Genomic DNA, 19,869 nt, shown 5'->3' with positions numbered 1-19,869 from the left:
GCCCTGATGCCCTAGGAAGCCCACCTGTGTCCTAGCAAGCTGACAGAAGTGGCAGAGGAAGGGGGCAGGGGGGCAGTCCACCCTGGGTGCCATCTCTGAGGGGGGTGACAAGAAGGCACCCTGTGGGGGGCTCTCCCCCCTGCCCCCGGGCATGGCGGTGTGAGCCGCCGCCATCGCTCCGCCGCAGTCGCATGTGGAGGATCCTCCGCTCGCAGCTGCACCCTCCGCCGCTGTTCCCATGGCACTCAAGCGGCACCGTCGGCAAACTGCCTGGCGGTGCATGCACAACAGTGCTACGTATCGCACATGCATGCACCCTGCTTACGGCGCACATGCATGCATCACCGGGTGGTTTGCCCCGCCCCCAATACCTGGCACTGGGTGCCGGTTCTCCTTGCTTTGCCCCTGGCTGACAGAGCCCATCAGGAGAAGGGAGAGAGCTCTTTTCAGACCCTGTGGTACTTGTGAAAAGCATGCTCCTCTACGGGAGTAATCTAAATTTAGGAAATACATATGGCACACCCTGCAATGCACTCTTTCTGTCTCTCTCTCCAAGATTGCTCCTGTTTATTTACAACTCATTTTCTATACCTCGGCCTCAGCCCAGTATAGCTGAAGGAGCATCTCCACCACCATTGTTCTGCCCGGACACTGAGGTCCAGCGCTGAGGGCCTTCTGGCGGTTCCCTCATTGCGAGAAGCAAAGCTACAGGGAACCAGGCAGAGGGCCTTCTCGGTAGTGGCACCTGCACTGTGGAACACCCTCCCACCAGATGTCAAAGAGATAAACAACTACCTGACATTTAGAAGACATCTGAAGACAGTCCTGTTCAGGGAAGTTTTTAAGGTGTGACATTTTAATGTACTTTTAATCTTTGTTGGAAGCCGCCCAGAGTGGCGGGGTACAAATAAATTATTATTATTAATTGTTGTTGTTGTTGTTGTTACACCACCCCTTCCCAAAGGCTAAGAGTGAGTAAAAACCTCCTCAGTCTCCAAACTAAATGCCCAGTTAAACTGAAACTCTTCCATGCCTACTCTACCTCTAGCTGCAATCGGCCATGAGAGAAATAGAAGCCATGGATTGTGGGAACATGGTGCCCAGCTTAGAAGGAATCTATCTCATTCCCATGGACTGCAAGAAGATCAAACGTATCCATTCTTAAGGAAATCAGCCCTGAGTGCTCATTGGAAGGACAGATCGTGAAGCTGAGGCTCCAATACTTTGGCCACCTCATGAGAAGAGAAGACTCCCTGGAAAAGACCCTGATGCTGGGAAAGATGGAGGGCACAAGGAGAAGGGGACGACAGAGGACGAGATGGTTAGACAGTGTTCTCGAAGCTACAAACATGAATCTGACCAAACTGCGGGTGGCAGTGGAAGACAGGAGTGCCTGGCGTGCTCTGGTCCATGGGGTCATGAAGAGTCAGACATGACTGAATGAGTAAACAACAACAACATCTCATTTCCTCACTCCTTCTCTCAAGGAGGAGTGACTCCAGGTACCCTCAGTTCTAGAGAGCAAACCCCCTTGAGTGTAACTTGAAGCCATTGGTTCAGGTCCTAGCCTCCAGGGCAGGAGAAAACAAGCTTCTTCCCTCTTCCACGTGACAGCCCTTGAGATATTTGAAGTTGGCTATCATATCTCCACTCGGTTTCCTCTTTTCCAGGCTAAACAGACCCAACTCCCAGAACCATTCCACATAAATAAGGCTTGCTTTCCAGACCCTTGATCATCTTGGTGGCCCTTCCTCTGCAACAACTTGTCACGTACCACAACCTTCAGCTTCTTCTTCACGCCGTCCGCAGCGCCTCCCAAGGCAGCAGCTTTTACCTCAATGTCATGTTGTCCCAGCTTTAGTGGAATGACCACAAATGGCACCGCCCTGGAGGACTGGCCTTTAATAGTGAGCATCTGTTGGTATTTTTCCTTGGCAGTGGAGGCGCTGCAGAAGGCTGGGTTGTGTATCAGCTCCACCCGCACCTGAGGAGAAAAGAGAGAATGAGGTGATCCGTTATAATGAGGGGGTGGGGATCATTCAGCCTGTGATTGGGTGGGGGGAAAGTATGTGTGCTTTAATGGCAGGAAAGGTCCTTGCAAACAGCCTCTGCTACCCTTCAAACCAGGGGTCAGCAAACTTTTTCAGCAGGGGGCCGGTCCACTGCCCCTCAGACCTTGTTGGGGGCCAGACTATATTTTGGGGGGGATGAACAAATTCCTGTGGCCCACAAATAACCCAGAGATGAATTTTAAATAAAAACACGCATTCTGGTCATGTGAAAACACCAGGCAGGCCCCACAAATAACCCAGACATGCATTTTAAATAAAAGGACACATTCTACTCATGTAAAAACACGCTTATTCCCGGACCGTCCGGGGGCCAGATTTAGAAGGTGATTGGGCCGGATACAGCCCCTGGGCTTTAGTTTGCCTACCCATTCTTCAAAGGTTACATCTATGCCAGTAGAGAACAACGGGTAATTTACCAGCACACAGCCATCTCCAAAATCTTGATTGGGCTGCTTCCTCTCGTATACAGAAAGCAGCTGGAACAGGGCATTTGACAAACTCCTCTCCAGCAGCAGAGGTCCCTTGCTTTGGCTAGCTGTTTGAGCTCAAGTTTAAGCACAATCCAGATAAGTCTGTTCAGAGAAGATTCTCCCTCTGAATGGCTGGTGTACGTGTAAATCTGCTATGGAAGCTGGAATAATTTTATTTTCTTATCCCCTGTCTCGGATACATGCTTTTCTGTTCCAGACCCATTGCAGAGGAGTGTTCAAGCTCCGCTTTCCCCAAGACTCGCCCTCCTGCTATTTTGTTTGCCAACTCCCTGATCAAAGGACCATCCAGTGGGAACGTCTCCTTCATGAAGCAGGGTCATGCTTTAGCTTCCAACTAGGAGGCACCCAAAGGCTCCAGCTGCCAGATCCTTCACACCAGGAGTGAGTGAGGGACCTTTCCCCTGTGGGAGATGGAGCGAGGATTAAACCTGTAGATTTAGATCTAAACATCCTATCCCAAGTGTGGGGGAGAAATACAAAAGTAATCTGGTTGTGAAGCCTTCTTAGCAGAGTAAAACACTTATAAGCTTTGGTAAGAGGCAATTGGGGACACGGGTGGTTATGTGGTCTAAACCATAGAGCCTAAGGCTTGCCGATCAGAAGGTCGGTGGTTCGAATCCCAGCGATGGGATGAGCTCCCATTGCTCGGTCCCAGCTCCTGCCAACCTAGCACTTCGAAAGCACATCAAAGTGCAAGTAGATAAATAGGTACCACTCTGGCAGGAAGGTAAACAGCGTTTCCGTGCGCTGCTTTGGTTCGCCAGAAGCGGCTTAGTCATGCTGGCCACATGACCCAGAAAAACTGTCTGTGGACAAATGTCGACTGCCTCGGCCAGTAAAGTGAGATGAGCGCCACAACCCCAGAGTCGTTCGCGACAACTTAACTGTCAGGGGTCCTTTACCTTTTATTAATAGGCAATTACACCCTTTTATCCCTTCTGTTTGCAGTCTATTGACATCCCCTTCTTCACCTCCATTGCAGAGAATGAACCACACATTTTTTTGGCAACGTCAAAGGAAAGCAGGGTTTACTTACATTTCAATGCAGGCAGCACATACAGTAAAGTAATGTGCCAAAAAAAAAATACTTGTTATAGTAAAATAAAAGCTGGTAGTCTTAGCTCCTGAAAGCAGGAGCTTTAGCCATGGACGTCTGGTCAGCTTGGAAGCATGGTGGAAAGAGCGTCTCATAAAAGGCAGAAGGAAATACAAAGGATTGTCTCCTTTGCTGCAGAATTCCTGACCAGAGGAAGCAAAGGAAGTGGCCACACACAGGAGGAAGCTCAAGAACTCTTGTCCTTTGCATGACTAGCAAAACATGCATTTGTGATTTTGGCTGCGTACCCCACATCCCCTGCTGATGGCTCTTTGGTAGCTGCATGTCAAGGATGCGCAAGGCCAAAGCCAACAATAAGCTTTGCCAAAGCAAAGGGGGGGAGTTGCCCCTTCTCTCTCTCTCTCCACTGTTCCCTTTTCTGCTTTCTCTTCTGTCATCCCGTTTTCTTTCTTTCTCTGCCAGCCACTTCCCCCCTCCTCATAACCCAAATGAAAGTAAGCTGACAGCTGTGTGAAATTAGATGGACACAAGTAACACTTGGGGACACGGGCTATCCACACTTTCTTTATATTTATAACATGTTTCCTGAACCCAAAGAGTGCTCAGTTCTTTTGCACAGATGTGGGTGCACTTCGTTCCAGCAGCAACGCCTCATTGCAATGCAAATCCACGCTTGCAATGAGGCACTGCTGCTAAACCCACTGGAGGCCACAATCCCTGGCTCAGCAGGTTTAGGAGCAATGCCTCATTGCAACTGTGCGCCACAGTCTGGGTCGTAGGTGGCAGGAGTCCAGGCCTGACCCGCCGGGACCAGGGTGTGGGTGGTAACAATGGTACAATACAATAATCTTTATTGTTATTCACCCTGTACCTTCTTCCAGAAGGCAGAAGCTGAAAGAGATCATGATAGCAGTTCAATGGAGAATGGAAAGTCGATAAGGCTGGAACGCAGAAACAGAAATAGGATCAGGAATTGGAACAAGGACAGGAGTGCTGGAGCAAGATCAGGAGCGAAAGCAGGAACTGGTAGCAGCAGAGTATGAACCACATTGCTGTGGCAAAGAACCAGGGGAAAATTCTGTCCTTATATACTCCTTTTAGGCTTGCCTCCAGATGCTACACATCTCCTGATCTGGCCACACATGCCAGGCCGCACCCGACTCCCCCAAGACAAGCACAGCAAGGAGTCCTGCAACTTCCCACTGCGCTCAGGGCCTGGCCCCTGCAAATACTTACAGTACTCCTTACAGTGTGGATTTGCAGTGCAATTTCCCTGCAGCTGGACTGAAGTGTGCACACATAACAAACAATGCCAGAGCAAGTTACAGTGTAAAAATAAACAGGCAACGCACAATTTGCGTAAAACCAATTAAGCATGAAATCATCAACATCAAACGCTTCAGCCAAAAGCTTGCACTTACTCTGAGATCCCGCCTCCTATAGTTGTAGAGAACAGCTCGGATCTCCACCTGTTCATTCCTCACTACTGAATAGGGTAGCCGTAGATCGATGAAGAAGTTCTTCCTGACAGTTATCTCGTAAGGGTCAGCCACGCAGATCCCTGCAAGGCGGGGCCAACAGGGAAGGAAGCAGGTTGAAAAATCAAAAGGACTTGAACATTGCCCATCCTAGATTTTTGTCAAGGCAGAGTGTGGCCTGGCATCATCTCCCCAGCCCCTGTCTCCCACCTGCTCTTCTTCACCTTTTGTGTCTGAAATGCTCACAGCCAGCACCTCCCAGGTGGTGATTGAATCCTTCAAGTAAACAGGTATTGTTTTGGATGAGATCCTAGGAACAACGAGAAAGGTTACCATGTCATACCTGAGTGCAGCTGCTACACAGGGAACATAATGGATAAGCAAATATCTGTTGGTGGCTAAGATAATGCATGTGTATTGGGTGCTATTTTTTAAATAAATTACATATATTATCATATCAGTAGACATCAGAATGGAATGTAGACTTGTGCAAAATAAATCAGTTGCTGCAGAATAGAAAATACCCATTGAAAATGTGAATAGATATTGGAATGGATTGAGGCATGTTCGGTCATCTCTGTTCTTACATATATTGAGGTGATCAATCCATGTTTTATTTGTTCCAGCTGACCAGAGTTTGGAGGAGTTCCATCCAGGTTTTACCTAAAGCTCTAGGGACCAAGCAGGGGTGGAGGAAGGGGGGTGCAGTGGGTGTGGTCCACCCCGGGTGTCACCACTGAGGGGGGTGACAAAATGCCAGGCAGAACTCACCGTCATGCCTTCAGCATGCCCAAGAATTGTGGTGGCTTGGGCGTGTGCAGGCTCCGTGCTGTCCAAACGGTCTGCCCGCTGCCTCCCCCCAGCTGTAGGGTGGCTGAGTAGGAGGAGGCAGGCACTCTGGAGGCCCCGCGGTGCACCCCACCCCATAGGCGGCTCGCCCTGCTCCTGGGTGTGCCACCCCACGCGCCCGAACGGCTTCCTCCGCCGCTGGGACCAAGCTCTGAGACAGTTAAGACCATACCAGTACAATTCTGGTGGGCTTTCCTCACGCCTCATGTGCGTTTGCTCTGAACCAAGTGTTTTAGCCACCATCCTTCATATAAAAGGGACGCGGGTGGCGCTGTGGGTAAAACCTCAGCGACTAGGACTTGCCGATCGCATGGTCGGCGGTTCGAATCCCCGCAGCGGGGTGCGCTCCCGTTGCTCGGTCCCAGCGCCTGCCAACCTAGCAGTTCGAAAGCACCCCCGGGTGCAAGTAGATAAATAGGGACCGCTTACTAGCGGGAAGGTAAACGGCGTTTCCGTGTGCTGCACTGGCTCGCCAGAGCAGCTTCGGCACACTGGCCACGTGACCCGGAAGTGTCTTCGGACAGAGCTGGCTCCCGGCCTCTAGAGTGAGATGAGCGCACAACCCTACAATCTGTCAAGACTGGCCCGTACCGGCAGGGGTACCTTTACCTTTACCTTCATATAAAAACTACATCTTACACCCTGTTCTTCCTCTTTGACAAATTGTGTGATGGATGGATATCGGCTCCATACAAGCTTAGCATTCAAAGTAGGGCTAGCTCACATGGTGCCATGCAGATGTTTTGGAGTACAACTCCCTTCATTCCTGACTATTGGCAGTGCTGGCTGAGGCTTATGGGAGTTGGAGTCCTGCAACATCTAGAGGTAACCGCATTGGTTACCCCTACTCTAAAGAATCCTGGGAACTGTAGTTTTGGTGAAGGTGTCGAAGAGTCTCTTGTCGAGATACCTAGCCTTTGGGAAGAAGGAATTATTGTCAAGCTAGCTATACGTGGGTGGCGCTGTGGATAAAACCTCAGCGCCTAGGACTTGCCGATTGTCAGGTCGGCGGTTCAAATCCCCGTGGCGGGGTGCGCTCCCGTTGCTCGGTCCCAGCGCCTGCCAACCTAGCAGTTCGAAAGCACCCCGGGTGCAAGTAGATAAATAGGGACCACTTACTAGTGGGAAGGTAAACGGCGTTTCCGTGTACTGCGCTGGCTTGCCAGATGCAGCTTGTCACGCTGGCCACGTGACCCGGAAGTGTCTCCGGACAGCGCTGGCCCCCGGCCTCTTAAGCGAGATGGGCACGCAACCCCAGAGTCGGACACGACTGGCCCGTACGGGCAGGGGTACCTTTACCTTTTTAGCTATATAGCATAATCCTCTCTCTTGCACTGTGTGTGTGTGTACTTGAGTTAAATGGTTCTTGCTACAAGTAAATGGATATACAAGGTGTGGCTAGATAGTTCAGTGAATGGTCACAGAAATCGGACAGTGAGAAATATTCAAATAAACGATTGGCATCAGAAACCCACGAAATGCTCACAATTGTGTATGGAGATGAAGCCGTAACTCAAAAGACAGTGTATGAGTGGTTTGAGAGATTCCATGAAGGGCAGCAAACCATCGAAGATGACCCTAGGTCTGGCAGACCATCAATAAGCAGAACGGTGGCAAAGGTCAACAGAGTTTGTGAGTTATTGATGTGGGATCGGCATTTGTCCATCCAAATGATGGCGGAAGAATTGCATATTCCATGTGAAATCTTTACTGAGGTTACTGAGTTGTCCCACCCTCCATATTCTCCGATCTGGCCCCACCGGATTTCTTTCTTTTTTTGCAAAACTGAAATCTGCACTGAAAGGACACAGATTTTCCAACATTTCACATGTCCAAGCTGCTATGACGAGGGAACTGAAAGCAGTATGAAAAGAGGACTTCTCCAGAAGTTTCCAACAGTTATACGAACGTTGTCAATGGTGCATTATATCAGAGGGGACCTACTTTGAAGGCATGTAAGGTATGTACGTATGTTCAAATTTTTCTCGCTGTCCATTTCTGTGACCATTCACAAAACTTTCTGATCACACCTTGTAGGATTGCAGCCTAAGTCTGGAGAGCAGACGCTAGGCTGCAAAGGAGAACATAGCCATAACATCTTTGTACCCTTGATCATTAGGAGGTGCAGTCAGCTGTTCTGTTTGCCATAACCAGCTCTCTGGAAACTGAGTTCTAGAAGTGATGTCTTCATCAGCTAAGAAATCATCCTCAAAGTCACCTGGGAAAACGGGAGACAAAGACTTAGCTGCAATGGCCTTTGTTACTGTGAATTCCTTGCAATAAGTGACCAACAGACCCAAAACTTGACTTCTGGGTTCGTTCTCATTAAGAGCAGCAGCTTCAGGAAAAGAACACATCAGGCCACCATCTCAACATGCTGTTTGTAGGTTTTGTTTTATTTGTTTGTTATATTATATTTTGGAAATGTACATCCAGTTTATTTTTTCCTTTAATTTTTTTGGGGGCCCCCAAGAGAGTGGGGCCCTAAGCTATAGCTTATACATATATCCGGCACTGTTCAGAATAATTGCTGCCACCATCTGTGGAAGCAGAGTTTAGCCTTTAGGGCTAGTAGCCATTGAAAGCCCTCTCCTCCATGAATTTGAAAGCCCTCTCCTCCATGAATTTGCCCTATCCTCTGTTAAAGCTATCTAGGTTGGTGGCCAGAACTCCATCCCTGCAGGAGCAAGTGCCAAAGTTTAACCATGTGTTGTGTGTAAAGAAGTACTTTATTTTATCTCTCCCGACACCTCCCGTATTCCATTGTTTGCACAGCGTTGGGGCTGCACAACAGAGGCATCAGGCAGCACAGTGCTCAGGGCTGCGTGTTGGAGGTGAAAGTTTTAACTTAATCCCTGTGGCATTGGGTTGAGCGGGCAAACATGAGAAGTGCTTCCCCCTGAGCAAAACTATAAGAGATTCTTGAGGCAACAGAATGGGCTAGATCACTGCAGGAGGTTTTGTACACTCTTTAATACTACTTGGCTTGAGTTTTGTTTTGTTTTTTAAGAACTCTTTGCACGTAGAAAATTTTGTACAGTCGTACCTTAGAAGTCGAACGGAATCCATTCCGGAAGTCCGTTCAACTTCCAAAATGTTTGGAAACCAAAGTGTGGCTTCTGATTGCCTGCAGGAAGCTCCTGCAGCCAATCGGAAGCCGCGGAAGCTGCGCAGGACGTTCGGCTTCTGAAAATCGTTTGAAAACCGGAACACTCACTTCCGGGTTTCGATCATTCGGGAGCCGATTTGTTCAGGGGCTAAGTCATTTGAGATCCAAGTTACGACTGTACTTGCAGGGAGTTATTGTAGCAGGAAGACATTCAAAAATGGCACACACACACCCTCTTGAGGTAAAAAATAGTAGTCTATTCTACCACCTCAGGAGTTCTACTAATTTTTCTGCATGTATAGACCAGGCTTAAATCAAGACTATATTAAACTCTAAGCCGTCACACACCTTGAATTCCTTCCCAGAACACCTATGTAGCACCTCCTTTCCATCAAACACCTAATGTCCACTGTTTCTATGAGGCTTTTGGTTTAATCTAAAGATGCTCCTCTCCACCTGAAACAATGTCCAAAAGGGTGCAACTGCGTTTGTGCATGCCCTTGTGTCTTCTCTTCTCATATCCTTCTGCTTTCTCTTCACTCCTTTCACCCCTCTCTCATTCCCTTCCCTTCTGTCAAATCTGCAGTCTTCTCAGACCAGGGCCCAGTCTTTCTGCTTATGTAAAGTGTCAGGTAGGGCAATGGGCTCACATAAGTAACAAAGGGTTTTGCAGCCCTTCCATAGTGTTCTGAGAGACTTACTTACCATCTCCCCAATAGTGTGCCTCTGAAATAAATAATAATAATAATAATAATAATAATAATAATAATAATAAAGCTACTTGCTTCTTGCCAATATCAGTTCTTCATCCCGCTCATTCTCATTCAATATGTCTCTGATGAAGCGGCAACATTCAAGGAAAACAGTCTGGCACTCAATCTGATCCACAATGTATTGTATACGCTTTTCACAGCTGTAGCCCATGGGGTTCTCATGCATGCCATCTTCACAGCACTTCCTTAGTGTCCGATTCTGAAATTGGCCAGCTGAAATATGCAAACAACATGTGAAATATCAAAGAATGTTTCCCATACCACTGTTGTTCTGCTACTCACAACAGGCATCAGAAGAAAGCTGTTATCTTATTCTATAGTAAGAATATAAGGATGTTGTCATGCTGTAGTTTGCATGGCTGCCAATAGGAGGCAGGCAGTCCAAGGAGGCATACAAGCAGGCCAAGTGAGCAGTCGGGTTGGCCAGGCAGTGAGAAGCCCAAGAAGGTGTTATCATGCTCTCCTTGTCATCACTGCTTCCACTGGCAGAAGCAATGGAGGGGATTCTTTCTGTCTCCCCTCTCCAGTGGTGGCAGCGACTGGAGATCGTGGGTATGAGGGGGTAAGGTAAACTGTGAGGAGATGGGGGTTGAGTGAGGTGTAAAAGGAAGTGGGAGGGTTGGCAAGTGGGGGTGGGGGTAGGTGGGGCTCGTAAGCAAGATAAGCAGATGTGTAGCTCCTAGTTTAAATAAATGCTATGAATGTATGGTGGTGAGATGGTGGAGCATGTAAGGCAGCGTTTCTCAGCCTTGGTGTGATGTTAACATATATGAGAGAGTGCTGGAGGGGAAATGGTTAAATAGGTTGCACAGACAGGACCCAGGGGGTGGAGTCAGTGGCTCTATAAAACTGGTTCTGAGAGGAGTTCTGGGAGGAGTTTGTTGGGAGTTGTTGGTGGGCAGTTGGTTGGGTTTCATGGGTTGGCTGGTTGGGAAAGGCAGTTGGTAATAGAGAGACAGTTAGGGCATTGGTCCGTGAGTGTGGAGTGGTAGCAGAGATAGAGAGAGGAACATAAGAATAAGAAAGTACAGTGGTGCCTCGCAAGACGAAAAGAATCCGTTCTGCGAGTCTCTTCGTCTTGCGGTTTTTTTCGTCTTGCGAAGCAAGCCCATTAGCGGATTAGCGCTATTAGCGGTTTAGCGGCTATTAGCAGCTATTAAAGGCTTAAGGGATTAGCGGATTAGCTGCTAAAAGGCTATTAGCGGCTTAGATCAGCTGATAAGGGGCTTAGATCAGCTGTTAAGCGGCCTAGCGATCAGCTGTTAAGCGGCTTAGCGAACAGCTGTTAAGCGGCTTAGGGGCTTGGGGAAAAGGGGGGGAAACCCAGGAATCACAAGACATTTTCGTCTTGCGAAGCAAGCCCATAGCAAATTCGTTTTGCGAAGCACCTCCAAAACGGAAAACCCTTTCGTCTAGCGGGTTTTCCGTCTTGCGAGGCATTCGTCTTGCGGGGCACCACTGTAAAGAGGAACACCGTTTGGTATGCTGTAAAAGTTTTGTTTTATGTCTGAAATAAAATACACTCTTCTTTATTAATTGAAAAGCTGACTGAGACTGAAGTGATTTTACCAGGGAGGACCTGGTTGGTGGCAGCGGATTAGTGGTGTATGGGTCAATAGTCCGTGAGACGACCGGGGGCTCCGTACGAACGCCACACTTGGGTCCCCATATGTTTATGGACTACAACTCCCATCATCCCTAGCTAGCACAACCAGCGGTCAGGGATTATGGAAGTTGTAGTCCAACAACATCTAAGGCCCAAAAGTTGAGAAAGGGTGGCATATGCCAGGAATGCCTGAAAGAGTGAAGCTGTTGGATGGGGAATAAAACTTTGCCAAGAGGGATTGCGTTTTAGGAAGCCTGAAGGCTAAGTATTGATTTGTTAGCCATTGTAGAGTGAATTGATTCTGACCAAGTGGCTCAGCAGAAGCAGGAAGCTGTTTTGACACCACTCCAACCCACCATCCCTCCTGAGGAAACAGACACTGAATCTCTTTCTGAAACCTCTGAGGTCAGGTCAGTTAAAATCACATCTCCAAGTTACAATATTTCTGAAAGATTTCCCCCCTCTTCTGGAACTCAGCAGTATCTAGGACTAGTGCATCACAATAAATGTGAATGCCTACCATCACTCCAAAACAAAGACAATGAACGGAGCAATGTTAGTATAAGAAATCATTGTTAAAGATGTTATGGGTTCAGAAAGAGTGTCATTAGTTTCATTGGATTTATTTAACAAGTTGGCATTGATAAGGTTCATTAATACTCATGTGGAAATCAATGGGCTCATTTGGCAGCTGAATGAGAGATTTTGGAGAAGAGCTGGAATTCATGTTCAATTATTGCAAAATTCTCCATGAATTCTCCTTTGCCATGCATCACATACCTTTACTTGCTTTAGATTCAATGAGCTGTACAGAGCGGCGTCGGCGTCTTTCAGGCTGAGGGCACTTTGGATCTGGAGTAGAAAAGGGAGGAACAGGAACTAATTGTTTGGAACTGAAATACGCTGTTAGTACCGCTGAATTCTAATACCTATGGAGATTGACCTTATGCGTCTTTACGTAAAAGTAGTTCCCATCGAGTCCCATGATGTAAGGCTTAACTACATGTTACACATGTGACAATGAACTCCTGATAGTTGCCATTTCTCATTAAGACTTCTTACAGGGGGTGCAATGTGGAGTATTGCTGATTGTCCTGGTTGTTGAAGCTGTTTCTTAGAAATAGCAGTCTTTTGAGATTTGTCACGTGTATTTGCATATCACACAGTGGGGAGTAGTGGGACAGTTCAATCCAAGAACCTGCACCCCAACCCATCCCCTGCCTGGCATCCGGGGGCATAACCTGCAGACAATGCCATGCTAGTGCTTGAGCCAGAAAAGAGTCTAGACCAGTGTTTCTCAACCTGTGGGTCCCCAGATGTTGTTGGACTACAACTCCCATCATTCCTAGCCAGCATGACCAGTGGTCAGGGATGATGGGAGTTGTAGTCCAACAACATCTGGGGACCCACAGGTTGAGAACCGCTGGTCTAGGCCCTGCTCTTAGGTGAAAGGTCTTTCTCACTCCGTTGCCATCTCACCGGCACCAACACCCTCCCCAATAATACCTGATCTCTGTTGCGTGGAAAGCTTATTGCTGGTCACCAGAGCAAGTCCAGCATCTTCAAACACACCCAGATTGTTCCTGCCACTGCCGGCTGTACATCCAATATCCCTCTTTTCCACTGAGTCCCATATCTGACATGGAGGAGGCACAGTATGAGAGGGGGAAATCAATCAATAAACGTTAAGGGGAAATGTAAGGTGAATGGTTAATGTACATCACAATCCACCATTGTGCACATTCATCCAGGCCTCATGGAGAACGTGCACATAATTCTTACATGAAGAAGTAATTGTGTACATTTCCCAATCAATCTCCAACAGCCCCTGCCCTGGTGAATGTGCCTTTACCAACTGAATTTTGTACATTCTTGTGTCATCATGCATCGTTCCCGGCCTCACCTTGCTTTGTGTAAGCTTGTACTTCTTGTTAAGCACATAGACTCCTTTGTCCACAGCCACAAGACCAACCCAAGCATTTGCATCTCCTTCGAGTTTGATAGACACTTGATCTCCTGGCTCGTGAATCTGGTCATCTTCCCGATGTTCTCCTTTCACAACCAGCTGCTTGAACAAGGCAACAAAGAAGTTCAGTTCTGTGGCAGGGAAAGTGCTTGAATGACTGTCTTGGGAGCGAAGAAGAATCGCTATAATATATAATACATATTACATATTAAATATTTGTAAAGATACTTTGCCAATCTCCCCTACGTTTCCTTCTCCGAGAGCTGAACAAGGGGACAAGCAAAGGGTAGCTTCCTGATCAGACAATCAACACTGTGCAACCTGGTAAACAGTGACATTTGGAGCACATAAATTGGATATACTTAAGATGAACATACTGTAATCTTAAAAGCAAGCCTGTCAGTTAGCCTGTTCATTTAGAGAAGGTTCAGTTCAGTTGTATATCTATGGATGTTTGCCTGTTAATAAAATACCTGTTCTAAATTACTTGATTGAATCTGGAACTTCATGTTGAAGACAGCATGTGATGCCAGGAAATACATTCTGTGAAAGTACTATGGAATATTTGAGGGCTCTGAATCCTTTATTTCTCACACACATGGCAGCTGAGGAAAGGAAGCAGAGGCAGGGATAGAGACATGCTGACAGGAAAAGATTGGTTTTCAACAATGGCCAAGGTTGAGTAGAGATAGCAGCAGCGGTGTGGGGGGGGGGATGACCCACTGAGGAGGAAAAGTGGCAGTTTAAAGCAAGGTTTTAGTATAGCAAGAAGAGAGCTGAGGAAAACTTTGTTATGTTAGCATTTTAGTGTTAGCTTCTGTTTTGTACCCATCCCTGCTATTTCTCCTTGTTGACATTTAAAAGAGTAGAAACAAACTCTCAGTTTGAATTTCTTGGTGTAGAAAGTATTGATCTGATGTGCAGGGATCTTTCCTATTCTAATAAATTCAAGAGAATTCTGGAAGCTTCTCTGTGTGAAAGAAGCAAGCAGAAGGTTACTGATATTTGGGTTATTCCTTCTGAGAAGGCTTAAACTGGTTCTGTTATCTCTTTTTGTCAAGGTCATGCTGACTATATAGTGAGGCAAGAAGGAGCCTAGGTTTCATTCTCTCATTCCATCTCTTTTCCTTCTGGTGTGGTGTTCCGTATATAGTGGGAAACCAAGCTGATGGTAGTGTTAAAGTTTATAATTATAAGTAGTTGTAGGTTTAAGTCTGCTGCAACTGGATTTCTTATGGACAGTGCCAATCCTGAATGTATTGGATTTGTGACCATTATGCTCATTCGCCTTCAGTAACAGTATAGCTCTACTGGATGAAATACAATTGCCTCTGGTCTATTTTTTGAGAATCCTGCAATGTGTTTAAGTTTTTACTCTGCTAACTATACGTTGAAATCCACTCTGGATCAATATTGAGTAGAATTTCAATGACATAAACTTCCCTTCCCAATCGGTTCGGACCTCTTCCACTTCTTTCCATTTTCAGTGTCTTTCCTTTCCAACAGCCCTGCCATTGTCACCTCTGTTGTGCAACCTGCTTTCTCTTCAGCTCCCCTACCTGACCTCGTCTTCATGAAAATCCAGGATTGTAATATGGCAGTAAAGATAAAGGGACCTCTGACCATTAAGTCCAGTCACGGACGACTCTGGGGTTGAGGCGCTCATCTCGCTTTACTGGCTGAGCCGACAGTTTTTCTGGGTCATGTGGCCAGCATGACTAAGCCACTTCTGGCGAACCAAAGCAGCGCACGGAAACACCGTTTACCTTCCCGCCAGAGCTGTACCTATTTATCTACTTGCACTTTGATGTACTTTCGAACTGCTAGGTTGGCAGGAGCAGGGACCGAGAAATGGAAGCTCACCCCGTAGCAGGGATTCGAACCACTGACCTTCTGATCGGCAAGCCCTAGGCTCTGTGGTTTAGACCACAGTGCCACCTGGAGTACAAATCCTCCAATGAAGGGGGCTGTACGATGACAGGTGTTCATTTTTATGTATGTGTGAAGAAACACATATTTGGTAGGATGGAAGAATTTGTCTATTTTTGTTTCTCCAAGTTTATCATTTTTCTAAACTTAAATTCAATTTTCTGTAATTGTACATTAGTTTGCCCTTTTAAAATACCTCATGACAATTCATAATTCTTTATAATATGTGCATACATACATGTGCACATTTTTATATGCAATTTTTCCTAAAATGCACATTTTTTGCAGAAATATAACACGTTTAATATGCTGGTTTTTTATATATTATGTCATTTTCCACAAATATATGTATCTTATGCACACATTCCTCTAATATAACACCTCTGTGGATGCATTATTTGATTGGAGAAGTGCCTGAGAACATTCAGAGAAATGCAAATTTCAAAGAATAGCTGCATTTTCGTTCTCATTGTTTCAGAATGGACAGATTCAGTGATTTTGCATTGAAATATGAGCTGAATTTCTTTTCCCCCTCCCATTTTAGTTATTATGGGTTGAAACATTTGCACGTACATTGTAAGGTTCTACTCATTTTCTAACCCAAAGTGAAACAAAACTGTGAGAGGACTCTCATTCCAAATTCTCTTAAAAACAGTGAGTGATGGGGTGGGGTTGGAGGGAAGTGAATTTATTGCACTTCTGCAATAGCTTGCACTGTTACAGGAAATCCATGAGAAGATTGACCTACCGTTCCCATGCAGGTGTCCTTCACATCCATCCAGACAGAGTCGGCCACAATCTCACTGTTCCCCACTTGGTAATAAGCCACAATCCGGAAGGAAGGAATGAGCTCTGGGGTGATGGGCAAGGAAAAGGTCACCAAATTCTGTCCTGCTTCTCTGCGCTGCCTCCCAACCTTGAACATTTTCCCCTTCGTCAAGATCTGGTGGTGAACAAGACATCCTGTTTAACGTGAAGCAGGTTAGCAAGCATAGATTGGTTTGAACAAAACTCCATGCAATTGGGCTAACTCACATAACAAGTGTAATGCAAAGTTTTTCACCTCATGGAGCACAGCGACATGGAAAAGTTTATTTTGGGGGACACCTTTCTTCTTCTTTTTACATTTTTTATTGGTTTTCACAATTTACATATAGGATTCCATGAATCCTTGGACTTTCCTCTGCCCCTCTGTGGGTTCCGTCTGCATCCTTTTCTTTTCTCTTAATTGCATCATTTAAAATTCTCCATTTTCTTAAAAATCCCTGTTTCCCCATAGTTCTTGTTACATTACAAGTGTTGTTACGGTCCTGCCAAAGTTTTTAGTTGTTTACAGTGTTCTCTGAGGTAAATTATAAATTTGTCCCATTCTTTAGTAAAATTTCTATCTTCTTGATTTCTGATCTTCCCAGTCTTTTTCGCCATTTTGGCATAACCCACCATCTTTATCAGCCATTCTTCTCAGGTCGGGACTTTGTCTTCCTTCCATCTCTGGGGAATGCCTTTATAAGTGCCATCGTAATATGAAGCTTAACCCAAAGCAACCAAAGAAGGCAGGTTCTGTAGGAAAGATTGCTGAAACTTGTTTTTCCATGAGGACTAGACACCTCTCACACCACCTTCAATATTAACAGGTGTATGGAGACTTGGCTCTCAGGCTTCCATTCTGCCCAGTACTTACCATATAGGTGAAATATTGGATCTGATCCAGCACTTCTTGGTTGTTGCTCTTCAGATTGAAATTGATAGGCAAGTTGTCTCCAGCCTTCAGCTCCGTAGCTGTGACTGCCAAATGGAGATAATTTCCGGATCCTCCTTGGGTCTGGTATGCTGTAGCTATCATGGTCTTGATTGCCTGACGTTCATTTAAAAGTTGGGGATCTTTGGTTTTTACCTACAGAAAGTTGGAAAAGTTATCTAGGGGCTTATCCACACTTAACTTTTGCCCTGTGCTTTCTAGGTACAGGTACACACTTTCCCGGTCTGTTTCCCAGCACTTTTTATTTTAATATTTTTTATTAAATTTTCAATTTTACAATTTCAAATAAACATTTTACAAACTTTAAAATATCCAATGGCTTCCCTTCTTCTCTTCCCATGGTTCATTTTACATATCATACATCCCTGCATATTTTACTACAGTGGTACCTCGGGTTAAGAACTTAATTCGTTCTGAAGGTCCGTTCTTAACCTGAAACTGTTCTTAACCTGAGGTACCACTTTAGCTAATGGGGCCTCATCCTGAAGCAAAGTTCTTAACCCGAGGTACTATTTCTGGGTTAGTGGAGTCTGTAACCTGAAGCATCTAACCTGAAGCGTCTGTAACCCGAGGCACCACTGTATAACCATTCAAATCAGTTTTCCACTTTTACATCCATCAAAAATTATTTACTCTGTTGAATTCATCTTAATGCTGCCAGCGTTTTCAGCTGTATACACTTATTTTCCATATATTGAATAAATGTTTTTCAGTTTTCTTTAAATGTATGCTCTCATTGCTCTCTTATTCTATGTGTTAAATCTGTAAGTTGTGCATATTCTGTCAACTTAAGTTGTCAATCCTCTTTGGTTGGGACCTCGCTCACTTCCCATTTTGGGGCTAACAAAACACTCTATGCACTGAGCTATGGACCCTTCCTTAAAAATTCCTAAGTACCCCCATGAGCAGTTGCTTTGCAGTGTGCAGAAGATACACACAGGAACTGCCAATAGCACAATTCATGCATTTGAAGGGAACTTGGCATGGCCTCAGTGGGGACTCACTGTGATTCTGAGCTCTTGGCTGTTTGCTGGCGTGTTCAGGATCAGCTTGGCCGTCCCATCATCCTGGGTGGTTCCATCAGCTGCAATTGGCTCTGTCACCACAGGTACACGGGAAGCCGGGGAGCCATCAGGATTGGTGACAAACACCTAAGCAATTGAGAAGGAAGAGGTGAATGAGTGTGAGATGCAGCCATCTCTGCAGAGCCAGCACTACTTTTCCCAAGACATCCATGGATTTAAGAGATTTCCCACAGCTCCTTATGTTCGCATCTGTGGATTTCTAAGAGCCTGGGACTGGGCCATGAAAGGAAGAGAGACTCAGGTGAGCATTACCATCAGTTCAAAGGGCATCCCCGGCTTGAAGTACTTGGGGGTTTTCGTGAAGTGGATCTGATAGGGCGATGTCACAAGGCTGATGCCAGATCGCTCAGTCACCACCATGTCGCTGCCTGCAGGAAGGAGAAGAGGGGACACAGAAAAGAAATGAAGCCAAGCTATTTGACAGGGACAGAGAAATCTTCCAATTGTTTCAGAGCCTTTCAGCAGGCATTTAAAGGAGGTTTTCTGTTTTCACGATGAATTTTATTCGGTTTTATCCACTGTATGCTTTTTTGTCATTTTTATGTACATTACACCACTTGGAAATTTCAGTAATTAAATAGCTAAAATAGTTAAAAATTGGAGAAGCCAATGTAGGTCTACTCAGAAGTAAATTCCACTGAGTTCAATGGGACCTACTTTCAGAAAAGCGTGGCTAGGGATTGCAGCCTTGTAAAGGGATAAATGAAGGCAGGAATTGGTGTCTAAATGATACAGCAAGGCTCTTTAAAATGCCAACCCCAATGGCAAGGTAGATAGCATCATTTGACCTTCTTCATCGCAGGCAGCAAAATATCTTAGATCCAGCCCAGCATGTGGTGAGAAAACTTGAGGAACTGCTGCTCTGGCAGCAACAAATAAACTCAGCAACCAGCACATTTTGCACCACGGAACACCTGGGAGTGTTTCCCTTGGGCCCTAGTTGGAATCCTGTGAACTCCAGGTTTCTTTGTAAAGAAGGAAAGATTTCTAGACTTCATGGTTACAAAGGCAAGTTTGAGCATTCAATGGCAGAAAGGATACAGATAGGAACTAAAAACAAGCTCAAATTTATTATCAGGTTTCCTGATTCCAACACAGGTCTAATATATTTTTCTTTCCAGGAGTTGGGTGAAGATTATTTCTTTGCAAGATTAAATATTTTGGCATTATAATGTTACAAAATAAAATGTCTGGCTGTAAAAATCCAAATCAGAAGGGGCTGAATAGTCTCAAAGCAACATTATGAACTGCGGCAGGTTAGTCAGACTCCAACATTCGCAAGAGGTCTGGACGGTGGCACACGAGAGTTCTGCACTGGCTCCCCGCTTGTGAAACGCTCTCCCTAGAGAAGCTTGCCTGGTGCCTGGCGAAAATATTCCCCTCCTCCCAAGCCTTCAGCTAATTAAACAATCTATGGCCTTTTAAACTGCAGGGACAGGTATTTTGTTTGTTACTATGTTGTGTATTTTTGTCTCTCTATACAGTGGTACCTCGGGTTAAGTATTTAATTCGTTCCAGAGGTCCGTTCTTAACCTGAAACTGTTCTTAACCTGAAGCACCACTTTAGCTAATGGGGCCTCCCGCTGCCGCCGTACTGCCGGAGCACGATTTCTGTTCTCATCCTGAAGCAAAGTTCTTAACCCAAGGTACTATTTCTGGGTTAGCGGAGTCTGTAACCTGAAGTGTCTGTAACCT

General features: G+C 45.8%; 1 protein-coding gene across 2 annotated transcripts in view; it reads right to left on the bottom strand.

Annotated features, from left to right (window-relative positions):
* Positions 1-19,869, bottom strand: part of LOC310667328 (venom factor-like) — a 55,942-nt gene that overhangs the window by 27,389 nt on the left and 8,684 nt on the right. For both annotated transcript variants that reach the window (XM_083419299.1, XM_083419300.1), the window contains 12 exons: positions 18,427-18,542; positions 18,094-18,240; positions 17,012-17,224; positions 16,079-16,273; positions 13,339-13,500; positions 12,942-13,071; positions 12,216-12,287; positions 9,842-10,042; positions 8,054-8,165; positions 5,323-5,408; positions 5,042-5,181; positions 1,775-1,984 (listed from right to left, as the gene is read on the bottom strand). In XM_083419299.1, the coding sequence (XP_083275425.1) occupies positions 1,775-1,984; positions 5,042-5,181; positions 5,323-5,408; positions 8,054-8,165; positions 9,842-10,042; positions 12,216-12,287; positions 12,942-13,071; positions 13,339-13,500; positions 16,079-16,273; positions 17,012-17,224; positions 18,094-18,240; positions 18,427-18,542 (1,784 nt within the window). The remainder of the gene's footprint in view (positions 1-1,774; positions 1,985-5,041; positions 5,182-5,322; positions 5,409-8,053; positions 8,166-9,841; positions 10,043-12,215; positions 12,288-12,941; positions 13,072-13,338; positions 13,501-16,078; positions 16,274-17,011; positions 17,225-18,093; positions 18,241-18,426; positions 18,543-19,869) is intronic.

Source organism: Podarcis tiliguerta (genome assembly GCF_965153285.1).
Source record: "Podarcis tiliguerta genome assembly, chromosome: 17".
Taxonomy (NCBI): domain Eukaryota; kingdom Metazoa; phylum Chordata; class Lepidosauria; order Squamata; family Lacertidae; genus Podarcis; species Podarcis tiliguerta.
This window is presented reverse-complemented; position numbering and strand designations above follow the sequence as displayed.